We start from the raw sequence: 22,798 nt of genomic DNA, 5'->3' as shown, positions 1-22,798 counted from the left end.
GGTCTTGATGTTGAGATGGAGATCTCTGAGAGATTTTTGCCGTTTGGTATTACGTGGAGCTGGGAGGTCTCTTGTGGACCAGTGTCCTGAAGTTAGCTCTCCCACCTCCGAGGTACGGCCCTGATGCCTGGCTGAAGCACCAAGAGCCTTTCGTCCACACGGCTCAGAGTAAAAGGGAGAAAAAATAGAAAGAAAGAAAGAAAGAAAGAGGCTATAATATAGTGAAGTAAAATAAAGCTATTATAAAGCAAAGCTATACAGACAAAATCTCCCCCAGAAGCATATACATATACACTCACAAAAAAAAAGGAAAAGGGGAAAAATTAATATATCCTGCCCCCAAAGTCCACCTCCTGAATTTGGGATGATTCGTTGTCTATTCAGGTATTCAACAGATGCAGGCACATCAGGTTGTTTGTGGAGTTTTAATCCGCTGCTTCTGAGGCTGCTGGGAGAGATTTCCCCTCCTCGTCTCTGTTCGCACAGCTCCTGGGGATCAGCTTTGGATTTGGACCTGCCTCTTCGTGTAGGTCGCCTGAGGGCGTCTGTTCCCCGCCCAGACAGGACGGGGTTAAAGGAGCAGCTGCTTCGGGGGCTCTGGCTCACCCAGGCCGCGGGGAGGGAGGGGCACGGAGGAGGCGGGGCGAGCCTGTGGCGTCAGAGGCCGGCGTGACGTTGCACCAGCCTGAGGTGCGCAGTGCGTTCTCCCGGGGACGTTGTCCCTGGATCACGGGACCCTGGCAGTGGTGGGCTGCACTGGCTCCCGGAAGGGGCGGTGTGGAGAGTGACCTGTGCTCGCACACAGGCTTTTTGGAGGCGGCAGCAGCAGTCCCAGCGTCTCACGCCCGTCTCTGGGGTCCGCGCTGATAGCCGCGGCTCGCGCCAATCTCTGGAGTTCGTTTAGGCGGCGCTCGCTCTGAATCCCCTCTCCTTGCGCGCCGCGAAACAAAGAGGCAAGAAAAAGTCTCTTGCCTCTTCGGCAGCTGCAGACTTTTTCCCGGTCTCCCTCCCGGCTAGCTGTGGTGCGCTAACCCCTTCAGGCTGTGTTCACGCCACCAACCCCAGTCCTCTCCCTGCGATCCGACCGAAGCCAAGCCGGAGCCTCAGCTCCCAGCCCCGCCCGCCCCGGCGGCTGAGCAGACAAGCCTCTCGGGCTGGTGAGTGCTGGTCAGCGCCGAGCCTCCGTGCGGGAAGTGCGGGAATCTCTCCGCTTTGCCCTCCGCACCTCTGTGGCTGCGCTCTCCTCCGTGGCTCCGAAGCTCCCCCCTCCGCCACCCGCAGTCTCCACCCGCGAAGGGGCTCCTAGTGCGTGGAAATCTTTCCTCCTTCACAGCTCCCTCCCACTGGTGCAGGTGCCGTCCCTATTCTTTTGTCTCTGTTATTTCTTTTTTCTTTTGCCCTACCCAAGTATGGGGGGAGTTTCTTGCCTTTTGGGAGGTCTGACGTTTTCTGCCAGCGTTCAGTGGGTGTTCTGTAGGAGCAGTTCCACGTGTAGATGTATTTCTACTGTATCTGTGGGAAGGAAGGTGATCTCCGCATCTTACTCTTCTGCCATCTTCTCTCCTACCCCAGACTTTATTTTAAAAAGCAGTCACTAGATTGGAAATAAGACAAAACTATCATTTGAAAAAAGGGTTTGTAAATTTCCTATATAACAGCAATAGTCAGACAGTATAAAGGAAATAGATTCCTTAGAATTGCAAAAGAAGAAATACAGTTGACCCTTGAAAAACATGGGTTTGAACTGCATAGGTCCACTTACTTGTGGATATTTTTCAACAGTAAATCCTACAGTACTGCACAGTAAGTGGTTGGTTGAATCTGCAGATGGAGAGGAGTTGCGGATACAGAGGTCAACTATAATTTATATGGGGATTAAACCCCCATATTGTTCAAGGGTCAACTGTACTATGAAATGAGTTCAACAAGGAATGCGTGAGACCTACATAGAAGAAGAAAAAAAAGTCTTCACCAAGAAATACCAGAACAGATTTTAGTTAATGGAAACCTCCCTTTTTCTTGAATAGAAATATAATTTGAAAATGTCTATTTTTTTTTTGTCCTAACAGATATCTTATGAAGCTGTAATAATTAAAACAGAATAGCACAGCTCAGGAGATAGATATTTAGGACAGAAAATTCAAAACCAAACTCAAGTTTATATAATAGTAAATATATTTGACTTCTAAACCAAATGAGATTGGGATAAAAGGAAAAGTGAAACTGAAATTTAATATCACTACTAAATTTCAGACAACTTGAAGATTTAAACAGTGGAAATGTGTGAAAGAAATATAGGTTGATATTCATATAATCTTTGGTTAAGAAGAAACTTTTAAAGTCGGATGTCAACATCAGAGGCTATAAATCAAATTGATAGAATTAGCTACTTAATACTTTTAAACTATACATTTTTTAAATTTATTTTTTATTTTTTTAAAATTTTTATTGGAGTATAGTTGATTTACAATGTTGTGTTAGTTTCAGGTGTACAGCAAAGTGAATAAGTTATACATATATATGTATAGCCACTCTTTTTTAGATTCTTTTCCCATATAGGCCATTACAGAGTATTGAGTAGCATTCCCTGTGCTATACAGTAGGTCCTTATTATGTGTTTTATATATAGTAGTGTATATATGTGAATCCCAATTTCAAAAAGTCATATATGAGTTAAATAGAAAATAACCAAGTGTGACAATATTTGCCGTATGTATGGAAACAGTTAATGTCTATCTTACAAAGAGTTTTTAAAAATCACCAATTGATAGAAAGCCTACTAAGAGAGAAATGGACAATGGTAATAAAAAGACAAGTCAGAAATGCAGATGACTAATAAAAAGAAAGTGCTAGACCTCAAAAGTAATTTAAAAGTACAATTTAGAGCCCTGTTCAGTTCTGTATGATTTGGTTTATTGTTTATATTTGAGTTTATATGTCTGTCTCCCCTACTACTCTGAGTTCACTTAGTACAGGATCTGTTGTCTTGATTGTTTTTGAATGCCCACTACCTTTCCCAATACCAGTCACATAGTTGGTTAGATAAAACAATGAAGAGATAGATGATGGATGAAATAATTCTTTGAGTTACATATATCTTTAATTCGTTACTGCTGGTTGTAATGAGGAATATAGATTGAGACTGCTTTTAAGTTCTTAGCTTCTGTAATCATGCTGCATTATGTGGTCACAATGAATAAGAATTTTGAGTTAAGGGATTTGAATGGTTTTTGACATAACTGTTTTACTGCTTATGGTTTTCAACATACTTTAAAACAAATATGCTATTAACTTCTGAGAATTCTTTCCAATCACAATATAAATGTAGTTCTCTAACTTCTCTGAGGCCATGGCAGGTATCTAGCTGTTAAGAATACAGGGCAAGGGTGGAGAGAGATATGTTACAGAATATAATAATAAAAATGTTTATTGTCTATAATCTTCTGTTAGAATATGTTTCAAGAGGCTAGACTTTGGTTGCTGACACTAGAATATGTCTGGCACACACAAGGTACTCATCAATTTTTTTTGAATGAATAAAAGGCCCTGATTCAGTTTTGTGTCCCTTCTTTTTTTTTCTTTTTTTAATACATCATGCATGGTTGTACATCACCTTCATAACTGTCATAGGTAGCAGCAAAATATTCCATTGTGTGCCATATAATTTATATAATCCTTTCCCTAATATTAGATATTTAAGTTGCTTGCTTTTGCTATTATACCTAATGCTATAGGGAATATGTTCCTGCTTATACTTTTTATTGCACATGATTATTTTGTTAGGATAAATTCCTAGAAATAGCCTTACTGGATGAATAAATTGAACATGTATTTTGGCTCCTGATACAAATTTCCAGCATACTTTATTTATTAGCAAATACATAATTAATGTCAGTTATTTCAGTTGTATATGAACTACCCTGTTTTCATAGCCACGAAGTCCTGCAGGTGCTTTGTAGATATTTTATTCATTGGAAGATTTGCACTGGAAGTCTTAATCCTCATAAATAATACATTCATAGATGTAGAAAAAGGCAATGCATTTTGAGTCAAAGCAAATTGACAGCAAGAGTAGTGTATTCTTTCATCACATAATACAGAGAAAATAGTATGATAACTGGTATTAATTCCTTAAAGTGTTTAAACATGCCAATTAAGTAGAAAACAAGGAAATATCATGGTGAATATTGGAGATAGGCCTATTATCTTTTTCCTTTCTTCCCTGACTTTTTTGGTGGAGGGGGAGGGAGACTTTGGTTTTTTTTTTTTTTTTTTTTTTTTTTTTTTTAAAGAAGTTTGAACACTAAGACCTTGAGCTCTTAGCGGTCTTCTCTCTCCTAGGGGCATTTGCTTTATTTTATTTTATTTATTTATTTATTTATTTTTGGCTGTGTTGGGTCTTCGTTTCTGTGCGAGGGCTTTCTCTAGTTGCGGCGAGTGGGGGCCACTCTTCATCGCGATGCGCGGGCCTCTCACTGTCGCGGCCTCTCTTGTTGCGGAGCACAGGCTCCAGACGCGCAGGCTCAGTAGTTGTGGCTCACGGGCCTAGTTGCTCCGCGGCATGTGGGATCTTCCCAGACTAGGGCTCGAACCCGTGTCCCCTGCATTTGCAGGCAGATTCTCAACCACTGCACCACCAGGGAACCCCAGACTTTGGTTTTTAATTCATTCGTTACAGAATTCATAAATATTTTTTAACTGTACATATCTTTTTAACTTATTTTTCAGAGGAGAAATTATCAAGGTGATGCCAGTTTGCTTGTATCCTAGAATTTTGGAATATATAAGGACTGTTAAGTGTCACCATATTTATATTCATGCACCCTTTAAAATTGCACATTTTTGTCAAATGTCTGTAAAAGCTTAGACCTCTAGCTGTTAGTTAGGATCTGCCAGTATCCCTGTGCCTCAGCTTCTCCCTGCCTGAAAGCATGTTGTTTAAGCTTTCCTTATTTCACAGGAGTTGGCCATTAGCAATCCATACTCTACAGAGTTCCTGGACCTTGTTTGTAGGGAAATGTACTCTTGTGGATTGCCTATCAGGCCTATGATATTCATCTACTTCCTGCCTTCATTGGCATACTGGTTTTGAGAAAGGGTATCCTGGATTCCCTTCCAAGTTATAGATTACTAATGATTTCCCATAAATTTTCACTCTTTGTTTTCTAATAAATTACTGTCTCTACTTGGAATATATTGATTAGATTCCTTGTCTGACTTCTCTAAGCTTGTCTGTACCTTATCACCATTCCTAGCATAGTTTTAGTTCTCTAATTTTACAAAAGTCTGATGGTTGAAAAGTAATCGTGACCTTGGGATTGTGAAAAAATAATAAACTGTTCATACTTAAAGGGCATGGTTACTACTGAACACTTTACATCACCAAAAAGGACACCAAAAGTTGACAAAAACACAAAGGGAAATTGACAAAAATTTCAATTTTGTTTGTAGACCTCGATACTTATACCTTGTTATATAAGGGATACCAAAAATCATCAAGGATAAAATAGATTTAAATAGCACAGTAGAGGAGGGACCTTCAAGATGGCAGAGGAGTAAGACGTGGAGATCACATTTATCCCCACAAATACATCAAAAATACATCTATATGTGGAACAACTCCCACAGAACACCTACTGAACGCTGGCAGAAGACCTCAGATTTCCCAAAAGGCAAGAAACTCCCCACGTATCTGGGTAGGGCAAAAGAAAAAAGAAATAACAGAGACAAAAGAATAGGGACGGGACCTGTACCTCTGGGAGGAGCTGTGAAGGAGGAAAAGTTTCCACACACAAGGAAGCCCCTTTGCCGGTGGAGACTGCGGGTGGAGGAGGCGGGGAGCTTCGGAGCCACGGAGGAGAGCGCAGCAACAGGGGTGCAGAGGGCAAAGTGGAGAGATTCCCGCACAGAGGATCGGTGCCGACCAGCGCTCACCAGCCCGAGAGGCTTGTCTGCTCACCCGCCGGGGCGGGCGGGGGCTGGGAGCTGAGGCTCCGGCTTCCGAGGTCGGATCCCAGGGAGAGGACCGGGGTTGGCTGCGTGAACACAGCCTGAAGGGGGCTAATGCACCACAGCTAGCCGGGAGGGAGTCCGGGAAAAACTCTGGACCTGCCTAAGAGGCAAGAGACCATTGTTTCAGGGGTATGTGAGGAGAGGGGATTCCTTCCCTGTCTGCCCACAGAAGGCAGAACACCGCCTAAACGAGTTCCAGAGATGGCCGCGAGCCACGGCTATCAACTTGGACCCCAGAGATGGGCATGGAACGCTGACGCTGCTGATGAAGCCACCAAGAAGCCTGTGTGCAAGCACAGGTCACTATCCACACCCCCCCGGGAGCCTGTGTAGCCCGCCACTGCCAGGGTCCCCTGATCCAGGGACAACTTCCCTGGGAGAACACACGGCGCGCCTCAGGCTGTTGGAACGTCATGCCAGCCTCTGCTGCTGCAGGCTCTCCCCACATTCCAATTATAACTACCCCTCCCTCCCCTGGCCTGAGTGAGCCAGAGGCCCCTAATCAGCCGCTGCTTTAACCCTGTCCTGTCTGGGCAGGAACAGAAGCCTGAGGGCGACCTACACGCAGAGGAGGGGCCAAAACCAAAGCTGAACCCCAGGAGCTGTGCGAACACAGAAGAGAAAGGGAAATCTCTCCCAGCAGCCTCAGGAGCAGCGGATTAAATCTCCATAGTCAACTTGATTTACCCTGCATCTGTGGAATACCTGAATAGACAACGAATCATCTCAAATTGAGGAGGTGGACTTTGGGAGCAACTGCAGACCTGGGGATTGCTGCCTGCGACTGACTTGTTTCTGATTTTTATGTTCATCTTAGTATAGTTTTTAGCGCTTGTTATCATTGGTGGATTTGTTTGTTGGTTTGCTTGCTCTCTTTTTCTTTTATTATTTTTTATTTTTTAATACTTTCATTCTATTTCATTCTTTTATTATTATTATTATTTTCTTTCATTTTTCTCCCTTTTTTTCTGAGCCGTGTGGCTAACTGGGTCTTGGTGCTCCGGCCTTGTGTCAGGCCTGAGCCTCTGAGGTGGAAGAGCTGAGTTCAGGACACTGGTCCACCAGAGACCTCCCGGCCCCACATAATATCAGTCGGCGAGAGCTGTCTCAGAGATCTCCATCTCAACACTAAGACGCAGCTCCATCCAATGGCCAGCAAGCTCCATTGCTGGACACCCCATGCCAAACAACTAGCAGGACAGGAACACAACCCCACCCATTAGCAGAGAGGCTGCCTAAAATCATTCTAAGATCACAGACACCCCAAAACATACCACTAGACACAGCCCTGCCCACCAGAACACAGGCACCAGTCCCATCCACCAGGAGGCCTACACAAGCCACTGAACCAAACTTACCCACTGGAGGCAGACACCAAAAACAATGGGAACTATGAACCTGCAACCTGCGAAAAGGAGACCCCAAACACAGTAAGTTAAGCAAAATGAGAAGACAGAGAAATATGCAGCAGGTGAAGGAGCAAGGTAAAAACCCACCAGACAAACCAAATGAAGAGGAAATAGGCAGTCTACCTGAAAAAGAATTCAAAGTAATGATAGTAAAGATGATCCAAAATCTTGGAAATAAAATGGAAAAAGTACAAGAAATGTTTAACAGGGACCTAGCAGAACTAAAGAGTAAACAAACAGTGATGAACAGCACCATAAATGAAATTAAAAATTCTCTAGAAGGAATCAATAGCAGAATAACTGAGGCAGAAGAAAGGGTAAGTGACCTGGAAGATAAAATAGTGGAAATAACTACCGCAGAGCAGGATAAACAAAAAAGAATGAAAAGAATTGAGGACAGTCTCAGAGACCTCTGGGACAACATAAAAATGCATCAACATTCGAATTATAGGGGTCCCAGAAGAAGAAGAGGAAAAGAAAGGGACTGAGAAAATATTTGAAGAGATTATAGTTAAAAACTTCCCTAATATGGGAAAGGAAATAGTCAAGTCCAGGAAGTGCAGAGAGTCCCATATAGGAAAAATACAAGGGGAAACATGCCAAGACACATATTAACCAAACTATCAAAAATTAAACACAAAGAAAACATATTAAAAGAAGCAAGGGAAAAGCAACAAATAACATGCAGGGGAATCCCCATAAGGTTAACAGCTGATCTTTCAGCAGAAACTCTGCAAGCCAGAAGGGAGTGGCAGGCATATTTAAAGTGATGAAAGGGAAAAACCTGCAACCAAGGTTACTCTACCCAGCAAGGATCTCATTCAGATTTGACAGAGAAATTAAAACCTTTACAAACAAGCAAAGGTTAAGAGAATTCAGCACCACCAAACCAGCTTTACAACAAATGCTAAAGGAATTTCTCTAGGCAGGAAACACAAGAGAAGGAAAAGACCTCCAAAAACAAACCCAAAACAATTCAGAAAATGGTAATAGGAACATACATATCAAGAATTACCTTAAATGTAAATGGATTAAATGCTCCAACCAAAAGACCTAGACTGGCTGAATGGATACGAAGATAAGAACTGTATATATGCTGTCTACAAGAGACCCATTTCAGACCTAGGGACACACACAGACTGAAAACGAGGGGATGGAAAAGATATTCCATGCAAATGGAAATCAAAAGAAAGCTGGAGTAGCAATTCTCACATCAGACAAAATAGACTTTAAAATAAAGACTATTACAAGAGACAAAGAAGGACACTACATAATGATCAAGGGATCAATCCAAGAAGATGTAATAATTGTAAATAATTATGTTATTGTAATTGTAATTGTAAATTATAAATAATTATGTACCCAACATAGAAGCACATACAATACATAAAGATGTAATAATTGTAAATAATTATGCACCCAACATAGAAGCACATACAATACATAAGGCAAATGCTAACAGCCATAAAAGGGGAAATCAACAGTAACACAATCATAGTAGGGGACTTTAACACCACACTTTCACATGGACACATCATCCAAAATGAGAATAAATAAGGAAATACAAGCTTTAAATGACACATTAGACAAGATGGACTTAATTGATATTTATAGCACATTCCATCCAAAAACAACAGAATACACTTTCTTCTCAAGTGCTCATGGAATATTCTCCAGGATAGATCATATCCTGGGTCACAAATCAAGCCTTGGTTAATTTAAGAAAATTGAAATCGTATCAAGTATCTTTTCCGACCACAATGCTGTGAGACTAGATATCAATTACAGGAAGAAAACTGTAAAAAATACAAACACATGGAGGCTAAACAATATGCTACTATATAACCAAGAGATCACTGAAGAAATCAAAGAGGAAATCAAAAAATACCTAGAAGCAAATGACAGTGAAAACACGATGACCCAAAACCTATGGAATGCAGCAAAAGCAGTTCTAAGAGGGAAGTTTATAGCAATACAATCCTACCTCAAGAAACAAGAAACATCTCAAACAACCTAACCTTACACCTAAAGCAATTAGAGAAAGAACAAAAAAACCCCAAAGTTAGCAGAAAGAAAGAATTCATAAAGATCAGATCAGAAATAAATGAAAAAGAAATGAAGGAAACAATAGCAAAGGTCAATAAAACTAAAAGCTGGTTCTTGAGAAGGTAAACAAAATTGATAAACCACTAGCCAGACTCATCAAGAAAAGAAGGGAGAAGACTCAAATCAACAGAATTAGAAATGGAAAAGGAGAAGTAACAACTGACACTGCAGAAATACAAAGGATCATGAGGGATTACTACAAGCAAGTATATGCCAATAAAATTGACAACCTGGAAGAAATGGACAAATTCTTAGAAAAGCACAACCTTCCAAGACTGAGCCAGGAATAGAAAATATGAACAGATCAATCACAAGCACTGAAATTGAAACTGTGATTAAAAGTCTTCCAACATACAAAAGGCCAGGACCAGATGGCTTCACAGGCAAATTCTATCAAACATTTAGTGAAGAGCTAACACCTATCCTTCTCAAACTCTTCCAAAATATAGTAGAGGGAGCAACACTCCCAAACTCATTCTATGAGGCCACCATCACCCTGATACCAAAATCAGACAAAGATTTCACAAGAAAAGAAAGCTACAGACCAATATCACTGATGAACATAGTTGCAAAAATCCTCAACAAAATACTAGCAAACAAAATCCAACAGCACATTAAAAGGATCATACACCATGATCAAGTGGGGTTTATCCCAGGAATGCAAGGATTCTTCAATATATGCAAATCAATCAGTGTGATACACCATATTAACAAACTGAAGGATAAAAACCATATGATCATCTCAGTAAATGCAGAAAAAGCTTTTGACAAAATTCTACACCCATTTATGATAAAAACCCTCCAGAAAGTAGGCATAGAGGGAACTTACCTCAATATAATAAAGGCCATATATGACAAACCCACAGCCAACACTGTCCTCAATGGTGAAAAACTGAAACCATTTCCACTAAGATCAGGAACAAGACAAGGATGCCCACTCTCACCACTATTATTCACCATAGTTTTGGAAGTTTTAGCCACAGCAATCAGAGAAGAAAAACAAATAAAAGAAATCCAAATCTGAAAAGAAGTAAAACTGTCACTGTTTGCAGGTGACATGATACTGTACATAGAGAATCCTAAAGATGCTACCAGAAAACTTCTAGAGCTAATCAATGAATTTGGTAAAGTAACAGGGTACAAAATTAATGCACAGAAATCTCTTGCATTCCTATGCACTAATGATGAAAAATTTTAAAGCAAAATTGAGGAAACACTCCTATTTACCATTGCAACAAAAGGAATAAAATACCTAGGAATAAACCTAACTAGGGAGACAAAAGAGCTGTATGCAGAAAACTATAAGACACTGATGAAAGAAATTAAAAATGATAGAAACAGATGGAGAGGGATACCATGTTCTTGGATTGGAAGAATCAACATTGTGAAAATGACTGTACTACCTAAAGCAATCTACAGGTTCAAGGCAATCGCTATCAAACTACCAATGGCATTTTTCACAGAACTAGAATAAAAAATTTCGCCATTTGTATGGAAACACAAAAGTCCCCGAATAGCCAAAACAATCTTGAGAAAGAAAAATGGAGCTGTAGGAATCAGCCTACCAGACTTTAGACTATACTAAAATACTACAGTAATCAAGACAGTATGGTACTGGCACAAAAACAGAAATATAGATCAGTGGAACAGGATAGAAAGCCCAGAGATAAACCCACACACATATGCCCACCTTATCTTTGATAAAGGAGACAAGAACATACAATGGAGAAAAGACAGCCTCTTCAGTAAGTGGTGCTGGGAAAACTGGACAGCTGCATTTAAAAGAATGAAATTAGAATACTTCCTAACACCATACACAAAAATAAGGTCACAATGGATTAAAAACCTAAATGTAAGGCCAGACTCTATCAAACTCTTAGAGGAAAACGTAGGCAGAACACTCTATAACATAAGTCACAGCAAGATCCGTTTTGACCCACCTCCTAGAAAAATGGAAATAAAAATAAACAAATGGTTCCTAATGAAACTTAAAAGCTTTTCACAGCAAAGGAAACCATAAACAAGACGAAAAGACAACCCTCAGAATGGGAGAAAATATTTGCAAATGAAGCAACTGACAAAAGATTAATCTCAAAAATATACAAGCAGCTCATGCAGCTCAATATCAAAAAAACAAACAACCCAATCCAAAAATGGGCAGAAGATCTAAAAAGACATTTCTCCAAAGAAGATATACAGATTGCCAACAAACACATGAAAGGATTCTCAACATCACTAATCATTAGAGAAATGCAAATCAAAACTACAGTGAGGTATCACCTCACACTGGTCAGAATGGCCATCATCAAAAAATCTACAAACAATAAATGCTGGAGAGCGTGTGGAGAAAAGGGAACCCTCTTGCACTGTTGGTGGGAATGTAAATTGATACAGTCACTATGGAGAATAGTATGGGGGTTCCTTAGAAAACTAAAAATAGAACTACCATATGACCCAGTAGTCCCACTACTGGGCATATACCCTGAGAAAACCATAATTCAAAAAGTCATATACCACAATGTTCATTGCAGCACTATTTACAATAGCCAGGACATGGAAGCAACCTAAGTGTCCATCAACAGATGAATGGATAAAGAAGATGTGGCACATACATAGAATGGAATATTGCTCTGCCATATAAAGAAACGAAATTGAGTTATTTGTAATGAGGTGGATGGACCTAGAGTCTGTCATACAGAGTGAAGTAAGTCAGAAACAGAAAAATACTGTATGCTATCACATGTATATGGAATCTAAAAAAAAAAACCAAAAAAGGTTCTGATGAACCTAGGGGCAGGACACGAATAAAGACGCAGATGTAGAGAATGGACTTGAGGACACAGGGAGGCGGAAGGGTAAGTTGGGATGAAGTGAGAGAGTAGCATTGACATGTATACACTACCAAATGTAATATAGCTAGTGCGAAGCAGCTGCATTGCATGGGGAGATCAGCTTGGTGCTTTGTGACCACCTAGAGGGGTGGGATAGGGAGGGTGGGAGGGAGATGCAAGAGGGAGGGGATATGAGGGTGTATGTATACATATACCTGATTCACTCTGTTATACAGTGGAAACTAACACAACATTGCAAAGCAATTATACTCCGATAAAGATGTTAAAAAATAAAAAAATGACACAGTAACAACCTTGAGCTTATAGCCATATATACAGCACTGTGCCCACAATGGAGAATACTTTTCAAGTACTCATGGAAAAGTTAAACTCACACATAGACATGCATACATACATATTTTAGAATATAAAGCTAGTTTTAATTATTTCAAAAGATTACTGTCATGCAAGTTTTATTCTCTAATATGATGCACTAAAAGTAGAGCTTTAGAAAAAGAACTTCATTTAAAAATTTAAAAACACACCTATAAACAGCTGATTAATAAAAATATTGTTAATTTATAGGATGTTGTACTTAAAGTGGTTAAGGGAAATTTATAGCCTTATATGCTTAACTAGAACAAAAGAAAGGCTTAAAATTAATGCCATGCATTCAAGTTAAAATTTTAAAAGAACAGCAGAATTAACACAAGATAAATTAGAATGGAATAACAGAGCAGGGTTTAATGAAATAGAAAACCAACATGCAATAGAGAGGGTCATCGATCGAAGTCAAACAGTGGTAAGTTGAAAAGAATAATAAAAGAGACAAACCTCTCTCAAGGTTAAAAATGAAAGAAAAATATTAGGAATGAAAAGGAGACATAACTACAGATGCTGTAGATTCAAAAGATAAGGGAATTTTTACAACTCTGTACAAATACTTTTGAAAAACTTAGATGAAATCAATATATTCCAGAAAAATAGTAGTTATCAAAATTGGCTCGAAGAGAAAACCCTGAGTAGTTTTGTAACTATGACCAGTGAAGAAATAGAATCATTAGTAAATATCTTTCCACAAAGAAATACTGGGCCCAAACAGCTTAATAGGTGAGTTCCAAGAATAGATAATTCCCATTTTTTACAAACTCTTTCAGAGAACTGTAGCACTTTTCAACTCATTCAAATAAAGTTAGCATAACAAAAACAGACAAGGGAAATACAAGAATGTAAATCTACAAGCCAGTCTCAATCGTGAATTTTGATACATAATATTAGCGTACTAAATCTAATTTTTTTTTCTTTTTTCTTTTTTTTGGACATGCCACTCAGCTTGCGGGGTCTTAGTTCCCCAACCAGGGATTGAATCCACACCCTGGGCAGTGAGAGCGCAGAGTCCTAACCATTGAACTGCCAGGGAATTCCCTGTGCTTTTAAATTTTTTTTTAAAGAGAAGAAATTAGGATTATCTCTGAAAAGAAAATGGATTAATATAATCTGCAATGACTAATCATCTCAATAGATGGAGGAAAACATTTAATAAAATGTTAGAGTATCCATTTCTGGATGATAGAATCTATCTAGGATTTATCTATGTCCTTGATATATAGCGTTATCTGTGATATATCTATGACCCTCCATGTAACATATTTATGATGTAGCAATGATAAAGTCCAAAAGTGGATTATATACATGATATATAGGAGCAGGGGATGTTATATATATATATATATGACATATCTGTGGTCTACCGGTGATGTCATATATAATAATATATATGTATGTTACACACATAAGTTCTGATGTATTTACACGTGTGTATATAATGAACTAGGAAAACAGAATTTTCTTTACCCATTAAAAACCAGTTAACAAGAAACCTAGAGCAGTGGTCACACTCAGAGGTAAAATGCTGAAAATATTCCCTTTAAGAAGAAATTCTAGGGAATTATTAACATAAAATCCAAAATCCTAGCTACTTTGGTGGTAGTGTGGAGTAGGGGCGAGAGGAAGATGTGACCACTGCAGACCTGAACAGAGCTCTTCTAATGTCCTGGTACATTTTTCATCTTAACCTGAGCTGTGGGAATGTCGATTTTCTTTTTTTTATTATTTACATTGTATCTCACTTTTAGACAACTTATGTAGGATGTTCAGGATAAAATGGTTTTAATGAGTAAATGAGAGACATACCACAGTGAATAAAGATTGAAGAACAGTTGTTGAAGATGCTTGTTTGTCAAGGATCTGAGTGAGTAGGCAGTTTTCCGGAAGTTCATGCGATCGTGGGTGAGCACAGCTCTTTACATGTATGATGTTATTTGTCTTATTGTATCCAACAAAGTGGAATTGGTAACACATTTCCCTTCCTTCAGGTAAAATGACAGGAGGATGAGGGTAAAAGACAAAACTCACCAAGTCCCTCAGTGATGGTTAATAGGGTCAGTCAATATTTTTCTCTTTGGAGAACTGCATATTGGAGTAGATTAGGAATTTCAGATAATCATATAAAACTGTAATAGTTTCAAAGGATTTTTGACAGAGGAGACAAAATATCATTGATTTAATACACAAAAGAATTTTTATGAAGAGAATTTAGTTTAAAAGATCAACAAACTCTGTGGAAAACTATTAGGCTGTGTCTACATGACTACTAAAGATCATTGATTTCAGTTATAAGAAAATGTCTCCAAAAGTTAATTTTCCAAATTTAACCACATGTTACTAAATAAAGAGAAGGGTATGTCATGGGCGTCAACTCCGGAGTTGTTATCCAGATCGCCTGACTGTATTCAAGGCTTAAGATTCCACACTCTAAATTAAGAATTGTTCTCTCCTTCCTTATTTTGGTTCTGAATCTATTTTTATTTTTATTCCTATTTTAGCTCTACTTTATCTCAGACCATCTTAATTCTATGAAATGGCAAAGAGATTCTTTGCTAATCAGTTTCTAGAAATCTAAAATAGAAATTAAGTTGCTTTCCATCCTGAATGAATCTTTCCCTTCCCTCTGAAGTATGACTTTAATTTCAAAAGAACAAACTGCATCTTGATGCAGGTTTCTTCAGTCATTGAAATGGCCTGTGCTTTTACTGTACATGTATCACAATGTTAAAAATTAAAACTGCTGTGATAGGAGAAGACATCATGATTATTTAGTTTTTGGTATACTTACCTCAGTTTTCTGTATTTCAGCTTTCTGAATAAGTTTATAAAATAAAGTTTAGACAGTGCCATGAATGTGGTAAACTGTTTTTTTAAAATAAGAAATTGGTATTTTTATTTGGTTATTGATTTTTAACAGGAATCTTATCTCATTAAATCTCTCTTTTTCTTCCTGTTATGTCTGTTTTTCTCAGTGGTATTTTCTTTACGCTGTGCTGAATATCAAGTCTGATCTCAGAATTATGAGAAACATTGATAAGATTTTTTAGTATCAGGTGTGTGCCATCTAAGTTTGTAAATAGACAAGAATGAGTTGGTATGTGGTAAAGATGAGATGCTATTAATTAAAAGATAAGCCAAGGAAACATGTTATTTTGTTATGATTTGAAAAGCCAGATATCGACAGACTTACTTCATTCTTAGGAGAGTGTACTGGGAAATTAATGGCAAAACACTCCTATTTTTATGGTGCTTATTTCTTTCCTTTCGACAGGAGCTTTAAAAAATCATATAAAGTAAGGGATGAGATGATTACCTCCACTTTTAAAAATATAAATAAAATATCTAGTGAAGACTTTGTAAGAAGAGATGGTATGAAATCTTCAGCATGCAAAAATAATTTCTGAGAAACTACCTCTTACACACTCAAACCGTTAACAGTTTTCCCTAGCCATCCATAAAAATCGTGTTGTAATTTGTGTTTGAATTAATAAAATAGGTTCCAATAGCTATATCTATAATGCTTTACCTTTCTTTTTAAATTGAAGTATAGTTGATTTACAGTGTTGTGTTAGTTTCAGGTGTACAGCACAGTGATTCAGTTATATATATATATTCTTTAATGCTTTACCTTAACCTAAATTCTTATGGCACACTGTGTTTTGTACTCTAATGTGCTAATTTTTAGAACAGCTGAATAATTATTACAAGCTGTAAAGCTTATTGTTATTTTCTTTCTTGACTGTGCCATCTGTCAGAAACAAAAGCAAAGATAAAAATCTCAGTGAGCCATGAAAGATTCTCCATTGCTTCATGTGCCTTCTAAGGAAACACATCTACATGGAAAACAAAATTAATGCTGCATTTCAAAGAGAATCTTTGTTACTTCATTGCAGGTGGGGAACCCAAGGAGATTTTACCACTACTCATCCACGGCCTGTGGTCAAAGTAAAACTCTTCACAGAAAGCACTGGGGTCCTGGCCCTTGAAGATAAAGAACTGGGAAGGGTGAGTTATGGTCAGCCCCGTGTTTCCCAGGGAGCACAATTTTAACTTCTCTTGATTTAGAGTTAAGGTGGAACAGTATGCAGTGTGTAAACCTTCTGTTCGTACGTTAATAATTTATTTGTAGTTTCCCATGAGCCCAGCTTACAGCTCTGATTTACTAAACATAATTGCTATAATGGAGAAAGTATTGTGATAGGCCTTGGGTGTTTAAGGGGAACACATAAGGTCATAGTCACTGACTGAGTCATTCTTGTCACACGTACTCCAGTGGCCAGTGAGTGAATGGTATAGGCCAACTTGTCTTTCTTGGTGAAAGGTAACCCTGATTCAAACATTTCTGTCCATGGGTTACAAGCATCCGCTTTATATTTGAAGTCATCTGCTCTTTCTGTTCGTTGTGATTAGATTGATTACAGAATATCTCTTAAGTGTATTTATCTCTTGTACCTCTCTCATTTTCCCTGTGAGAAGACCTTCGCCACACACCTTTTAACCTAGAATTGTTTTTTTCCTATAGTCACCTCCTCATCCCTATAATATATTTATCCTCTAATCCAGTATCTCTCACCTATACTCAGCTTCTTCTGACATTACGGTAGATTTGTGATCTTAACACCTCTTTGTGTGAATGATTATCTGCGGTTTTGTTTACGAGGTAGATGTGTTCCAGTGAGTAGACTATAAAGTTATCTTCTGTAATGTGGATCTATTTTACCCAGACCTGAGCACTGCTTTCGTATATATTTTCCAGAAAATAAAGCCTTAAGAAATCTTACTTGAAAATTTCTGGTAATGGTGGCTAGCTGGTGTGATGTTAGGTGTTGAAGGATGCTAGGATTCGTGTGTATGTTGGATTTTTTTTCCCCCTAAAGTTGGGATTTCTATTCATTTCAGATCTTCCTCCTTTTCTGTATCCTTTACACCTTTGAAGTTCTTTCATTTCTAGGGATTTTGTGAATCGATACCCACACTCCAGATATTGTGAGTCTGCATTCATATGCTAGATTTCCTCTTCTGCTTCCCTGTTATGTGTATTTCTTAATACCTAAGAGAGCTAAACCATAATGTTCGTTCATTCATGTGCTTACATATTTGTGCATTTATTCATTCAACAAAGGTATACAGGTGGCATAATCTAAGAGAAGAACCCTGGAGACTGCATATGGTCTGATGGATTTGTGAATCAGGGTTTCTCATTTAAATTATTAGTATATTCATTTACCTTGTTTCCTTATTGTAACTGTTTTTTACTGTGTAATAGCAGCCATTTTAAGTCTAATGCTATAACGTAATTTAAGGTATTTTTAATTTATTTTTCAGCTCTCTAGATAGATAGATATAGATATCTATATATAAAAGCAATTTTTAAATTATGTACATGAGTGGTATATTTTCCAATCAGTTGTATATCTGAGAAAGACCTCATGCTCCCTTGTTCCTGTGATACCTGAAAGACAATTTTTCTATCTGTATAAGAGTTTCTCAACCTCAGCACTATTGATGTTCTGAGTAGGATAATTCTTCGTTGTTAGGAGCGCTCCTGTGCATTTTATGATATTTGGTAGCATTCCTGACCAGTCAATATGTGCCAGTAGTCTCGTCCCCTCTTAAGTAAAGATGATAAGAAATGTCTCCAGACATTGCCAAGTGTCCCCTGGGAGGACCCCTGCTTGAGATCCATTGATCTATGCTAATGACCTCAGTAGGTTCCATGATTATAAATGTTTTTTTGGGTTAATGACTTCCAATTTATAAATTAGTTTTCTTCCTTGGAGCTTCAAATTTGTATATCCAACTTGCCTACTTGGTATTTCTAATTGTGTATTAACAGATATCTCACACTAAATATTTTTGAAATAAGAACTTTTGATTAGCAACTCCATCAAGTCTTCCATAGGGGCCATTGCCAAACCAGTGACCTCATCATGCCCTTTTTTTCTTCTTCTTTGACTCTAATACCCAATCTATTTGCAAGTTGTGTCAGCTTTTTCCTAAATTTATACTGAATATGTTCACACTTTAACATTTCCTTGACTGTAATTCAAGACATCATTATTTCTCACTAGTAATCGTCAGCTTACGGCTTTCTCATTTGTCATCTCGTCCCTTCTGATCCAGCTTTCACACCTCAGCCACTATGCTCTATTTAAAATTCAAAACAGAATCACATCATTCTGTCCTTAAAATCTTCCATTGTCTTCTAAGTTATTTGGAACAAAGAATCAGACTCCTCATCATAGTGTCGTACGCCCAAGAAGGGTTGTCAGGGTGGGACCCTGGACAAGCAACACCTGGAAAATTGTTAGAAATGCAGGTTCTCAGGCCCAACTCTCCATCTGTTGGAACAGGAACTTGGGGGTGGGGTGCTGCCATCTGTTCTAACAAGGCCACCTCGTAATTTGGACACACACCAACAGTGAAGAACTCTGCTCTGCATGAACTGATCTCTCTCCAAATTCATCTCCTATTACACCCTCCTTGCTTACTATCATTCTTCCTTCACATTTGGCTTTCTTTCTGTTCCTCAAACATATCAGACTCATTCTTGGTTTACACTTTGGGTCTTTAGATGTGTTATAATCTGACCATGTGTACGCAAGTAGAAGAAAATTAGAAGAGAATGGTGGTCATTGCTGGAGGGTAGAGTTGCTGGTAATGTTTTCTATATATTTACCTACTTTTATACTTAGAAACAGTAACAACATTTTAATTTGAAGAAAAAGGCCTTACATCATCTGAGCTCTGTAGTCTAAAATGATACAACTCTTGTATCTGGGGATCTTAGTTTAGTGAAGTTTTTTAATTAAAATTTTGTGTGGTATTTGAAAGATGAGTAACACAGCCTTTAAAATAGATGTATAGCGCAAGAAGGTACACTAAATGGATATAACACAAGAAAACTGACAATAACAAAAGCTGACAAGGATTCAAATCAACAAACTTAATCTTTGCTGGCGGAAATGCAAAGTTGTACAGCCACTGTGGAATACAACTTGCCAGTTTCTTATAAAGTTAAACTTACCCAAGGGTATATACAGTTCATGTCCACACAAAACCTGCGTGTGAATGTTTGTAACAGCTTTATTCATAATCGCAAAAAACTGGAAGCAGTAACATGTCCTTCAACAGAGTAATGGATAAATTGTGGTACATCTATAGAGTGGAATACTATTCAGCAATAAAAAGAAATGAACTACTAATTCATGCACCAACATAGATGAAACTTAAATGCAAGTGAAAGAAGTCAGACCCAAAAGACTACATAATGTATGATTTGTTCTAAAAAAGGCAACATTATAGAAACAGAAAACAGATGAGTGTTTGCCATGGATTGACCCAGGGGGGAAGTGGTTGGCTGAAAAGGGATGTACAGGGATCTTTCAAGGTGAAGGAATTTTTCTGTGTGATACTGGGTATTGGATGTATGAATGTATGTATTTGCCTAAACACATAGAACTGTACATCCCAGGAGGAGATCAATCAAGATGGAGGAGTAAGAGAATGTGGAACTCACATGTGTTTGATAAACACATCAGAAATACACCTACATGTGGAACAGTTCTCACTGAAAACTAACTGGAAACTGGCAGAAGGACTCCTGTACAACCAAGGCTGTAAGAAAGATACATATATAATCAAGTAGGAAGGGAAGAAAAACGATCAGGTTGGGACTTGTGCCCCTGGAAGGGAACTTAGAGGAAAAGGGAGAATACGCGGCTGGACACCTGCCCTGGGGAATGAGCAGTGAGAGCCACAGGTTAGACACGCCAGTCCCAGGGTCCTAAACAGGGGAGATGAACCCCCTTGGCTGGTTGGAGGCTCTGGGAACAGGAGGGCTAACAGGAGGGCTCTGGGAACACTGGACTCGGCTTGTGGGCAGCACGAGCACACACTGGCTTGCCCCCCAAGGCAGGGTGAAGAGAGGTCTGCTCTAGCAGCTGCCAGGTTTCCCAAGACACCGGATCTTGGGCAGCCGTGACTGGGGAGAGGACTCAACTGTGGGACACGGAGGCTACCAGGTACTGGGGCAGAGCCTGGGTGAGGTGGTGGCAGCCATTGTTGGCACTTACTTAAGCAGCCCATCAAAAGCAGCCCAGATCTCTATGGCAGCCACTCCACCGCAGCTCACCACCCCCATACATGCCCAGAGTCCATGTGGGTTCCCCCTGCCCTGCAGTATTGCTCCACCACTGGGCAAGGGTGGCAGAGGCTGGGGAGAGTGATCAGCTGTGAGGGACAGAGGGATTTGCACCTGAGGCTGTGTCTGAGCAGAGCGAGGGAAACTATTGTGGGTGCCTGCAGAGGCAGCATGGCAGAGAAAGCTTAGACTTCTGTCTGAGGCAGACAGGAGCAGAGAGCCCCCAAGGGCCCCGTTTGCTTCAGCACTACCCCCTCTGGGGCAAGGGTCCCCAGTGCAGGGAGAGGGATAAACACATACTTAAAGGGAATAGAGCCAGCTCAGGCCTGACCCTCAGGGAGTCTGCTCCAGCAACTTGGGATCAGACCACTCCCCCCAGTAGTGTGTTGCTGGCCACTGAGCAGAGGGGAGGTCCTGCCTCACACCTGGCTCTAGCCCCTCCATCTCCAGCCCCACCCCCTACCAAGGTCATAGCTGCCAGAACACCCTGAGGAAAGATATGACTTGCATCCTCATCAAATCCAGCTCTCCTACCAAAGACATTGGACACAGTCCATATGGGGACTCTCCCACATAAGAATACTCCTTCAAGACCACAATAGGTAACTGTTTCACCTAAATTCATAGAGGCAGAGAAGGTAGAGGGATTGCTCTCAATTGAAAGAGCAAGAGAAAAGCCTCAACACTTTGCAGTTGAAACAAACAATTTGCCAGATAAAGAATTCAAAATATTGGTAATAAAAATGTTAACTAAATTAGGGAAAAGAATAGATATACACAGTGAAAATTTTAACAAGTTAAAAAATAGAAAGACAGACCGAATCAGAAATGAATTCAATACCTGAAATTAAAAAAAAACAAAAAAACAACACAAGAAGGTATGAATAGCACACTGAGTGATACAGAAGAATGAGTAAGTGATCTGGAAGACAGAATAATGGAAATCACCCAATCAGAGCAGCAAAAAGAAAAACAAATTTTAAAAAATAAAAATAAGAGACCTCTGGGATAATATTAAGCCCACCAATACTTGCATTATAGGGGTCCCAGAATGGAGAAGAGAGAAGGGGATTGAAAATGTATTTGAGGAAGCTATGGCTGAAAACTTTCCAAACCGGAGCAAGGAAACTAAATATCCAGGTATTAGAAACACAGAGGATTCCAAACATGATGACCTCAAACAGACCCACACCAAGATATATCATAATTAGAATGGCAAAAGATAAAGAATTATAAATGCAGCAAGAGAAAAAGAGTCAAATACAAGGGAATCCCCATAAGGCTATCAGCTGACTTCTCTGCAGAAACTTTGCAGGCCAAAAGGGAGTGACATTATATATTCAATATGCTGAAAGGGAAAAACTTGTAACCTAGGATACTCTACCCAGCAAGATTATCATTTAGAATAGAAAAGGAACTTCTCAGGCAAGCAGAAGCTAAGAGTTCATCAGTACTAAACCTATCCTAAAAAATGTTAAAGTGTCTTTAAATGGAAAGATAGGAATCTATAGGAGAAGGAAAATCCCACTAGGAAAGGCAAATATATAGTAAAGACTGAGGATCAACCACTTACATAAGCCAGTACAAAGATTAAAAGACAAAAATTGTAAAAGCAACTATAACTACAATAAACTGTAAAGGGATACGTGTGAAAATGTAAAATATGACATTAAAAATGGTGCGGAGGAGGGGAGTAAAAAATGTGGCTCTTTTAGAGTGTGTTTGAACTTAAAATGACTACTAGTTTAAAACAAGTAGATATATGAACCTCATAGTAACCACAAATTAAAAACCTACCAACTAAGAAAAAGGAACACAACCATACTACTAAGGAAAATCAAACCACAATGGAAGAAACAAGAAGAAATGAACAGGGAAGAGCTATAAAAACAACAGAAAAACAAATAATA

At 39.0% G+C, this 22,798-nt stretch overlaps 1 protein-coding gene across 22 annotated transcripts in view; it reads left to right on the top strand.

Moving 5' to 3' along the window:
• The window catches only part of CADPS2 (calcium dependent secretion activator 2), a 549,410-nt gene that overhangs the window by 265,636 nt on the left and 260,976 nt on the right, over positions 1 to 22,798 (top strand). For all 22 annotated transcript variants that reach the window (XM_082399988.1, XM_082399986.1, XM_082399984.1 and 19 more), the window contains one exon: positions 16,639 to 16,750. In XM_082399988.1, the coding sequence (XP_082256114.1) occupies positions 16,639 to 16,750 (112 nt within the window). The remainder of the gene's footprint in view (positions 1 to 16,638; positions 16,751 to 22,798) is intronic.

This window comes from Balaenoptera borealis, assembly GCF_965194805.1.
Source record: "Balaenoptera borealis genome assembly, chromosome: 7".
In the NCBI taxonomy this organism is placed as follows: Eukaryota; Metazoa; Chordata; class Mammalia; order Artiodactyla; family Balaenopteridae; genus Balaenoptera; species Balaenoptera borealis.
The sequence above is the reverse complement of the archived record's forward strand: the minus strand, read 5'-3'. Positions and strand labels throughout refer to the sequence as shown.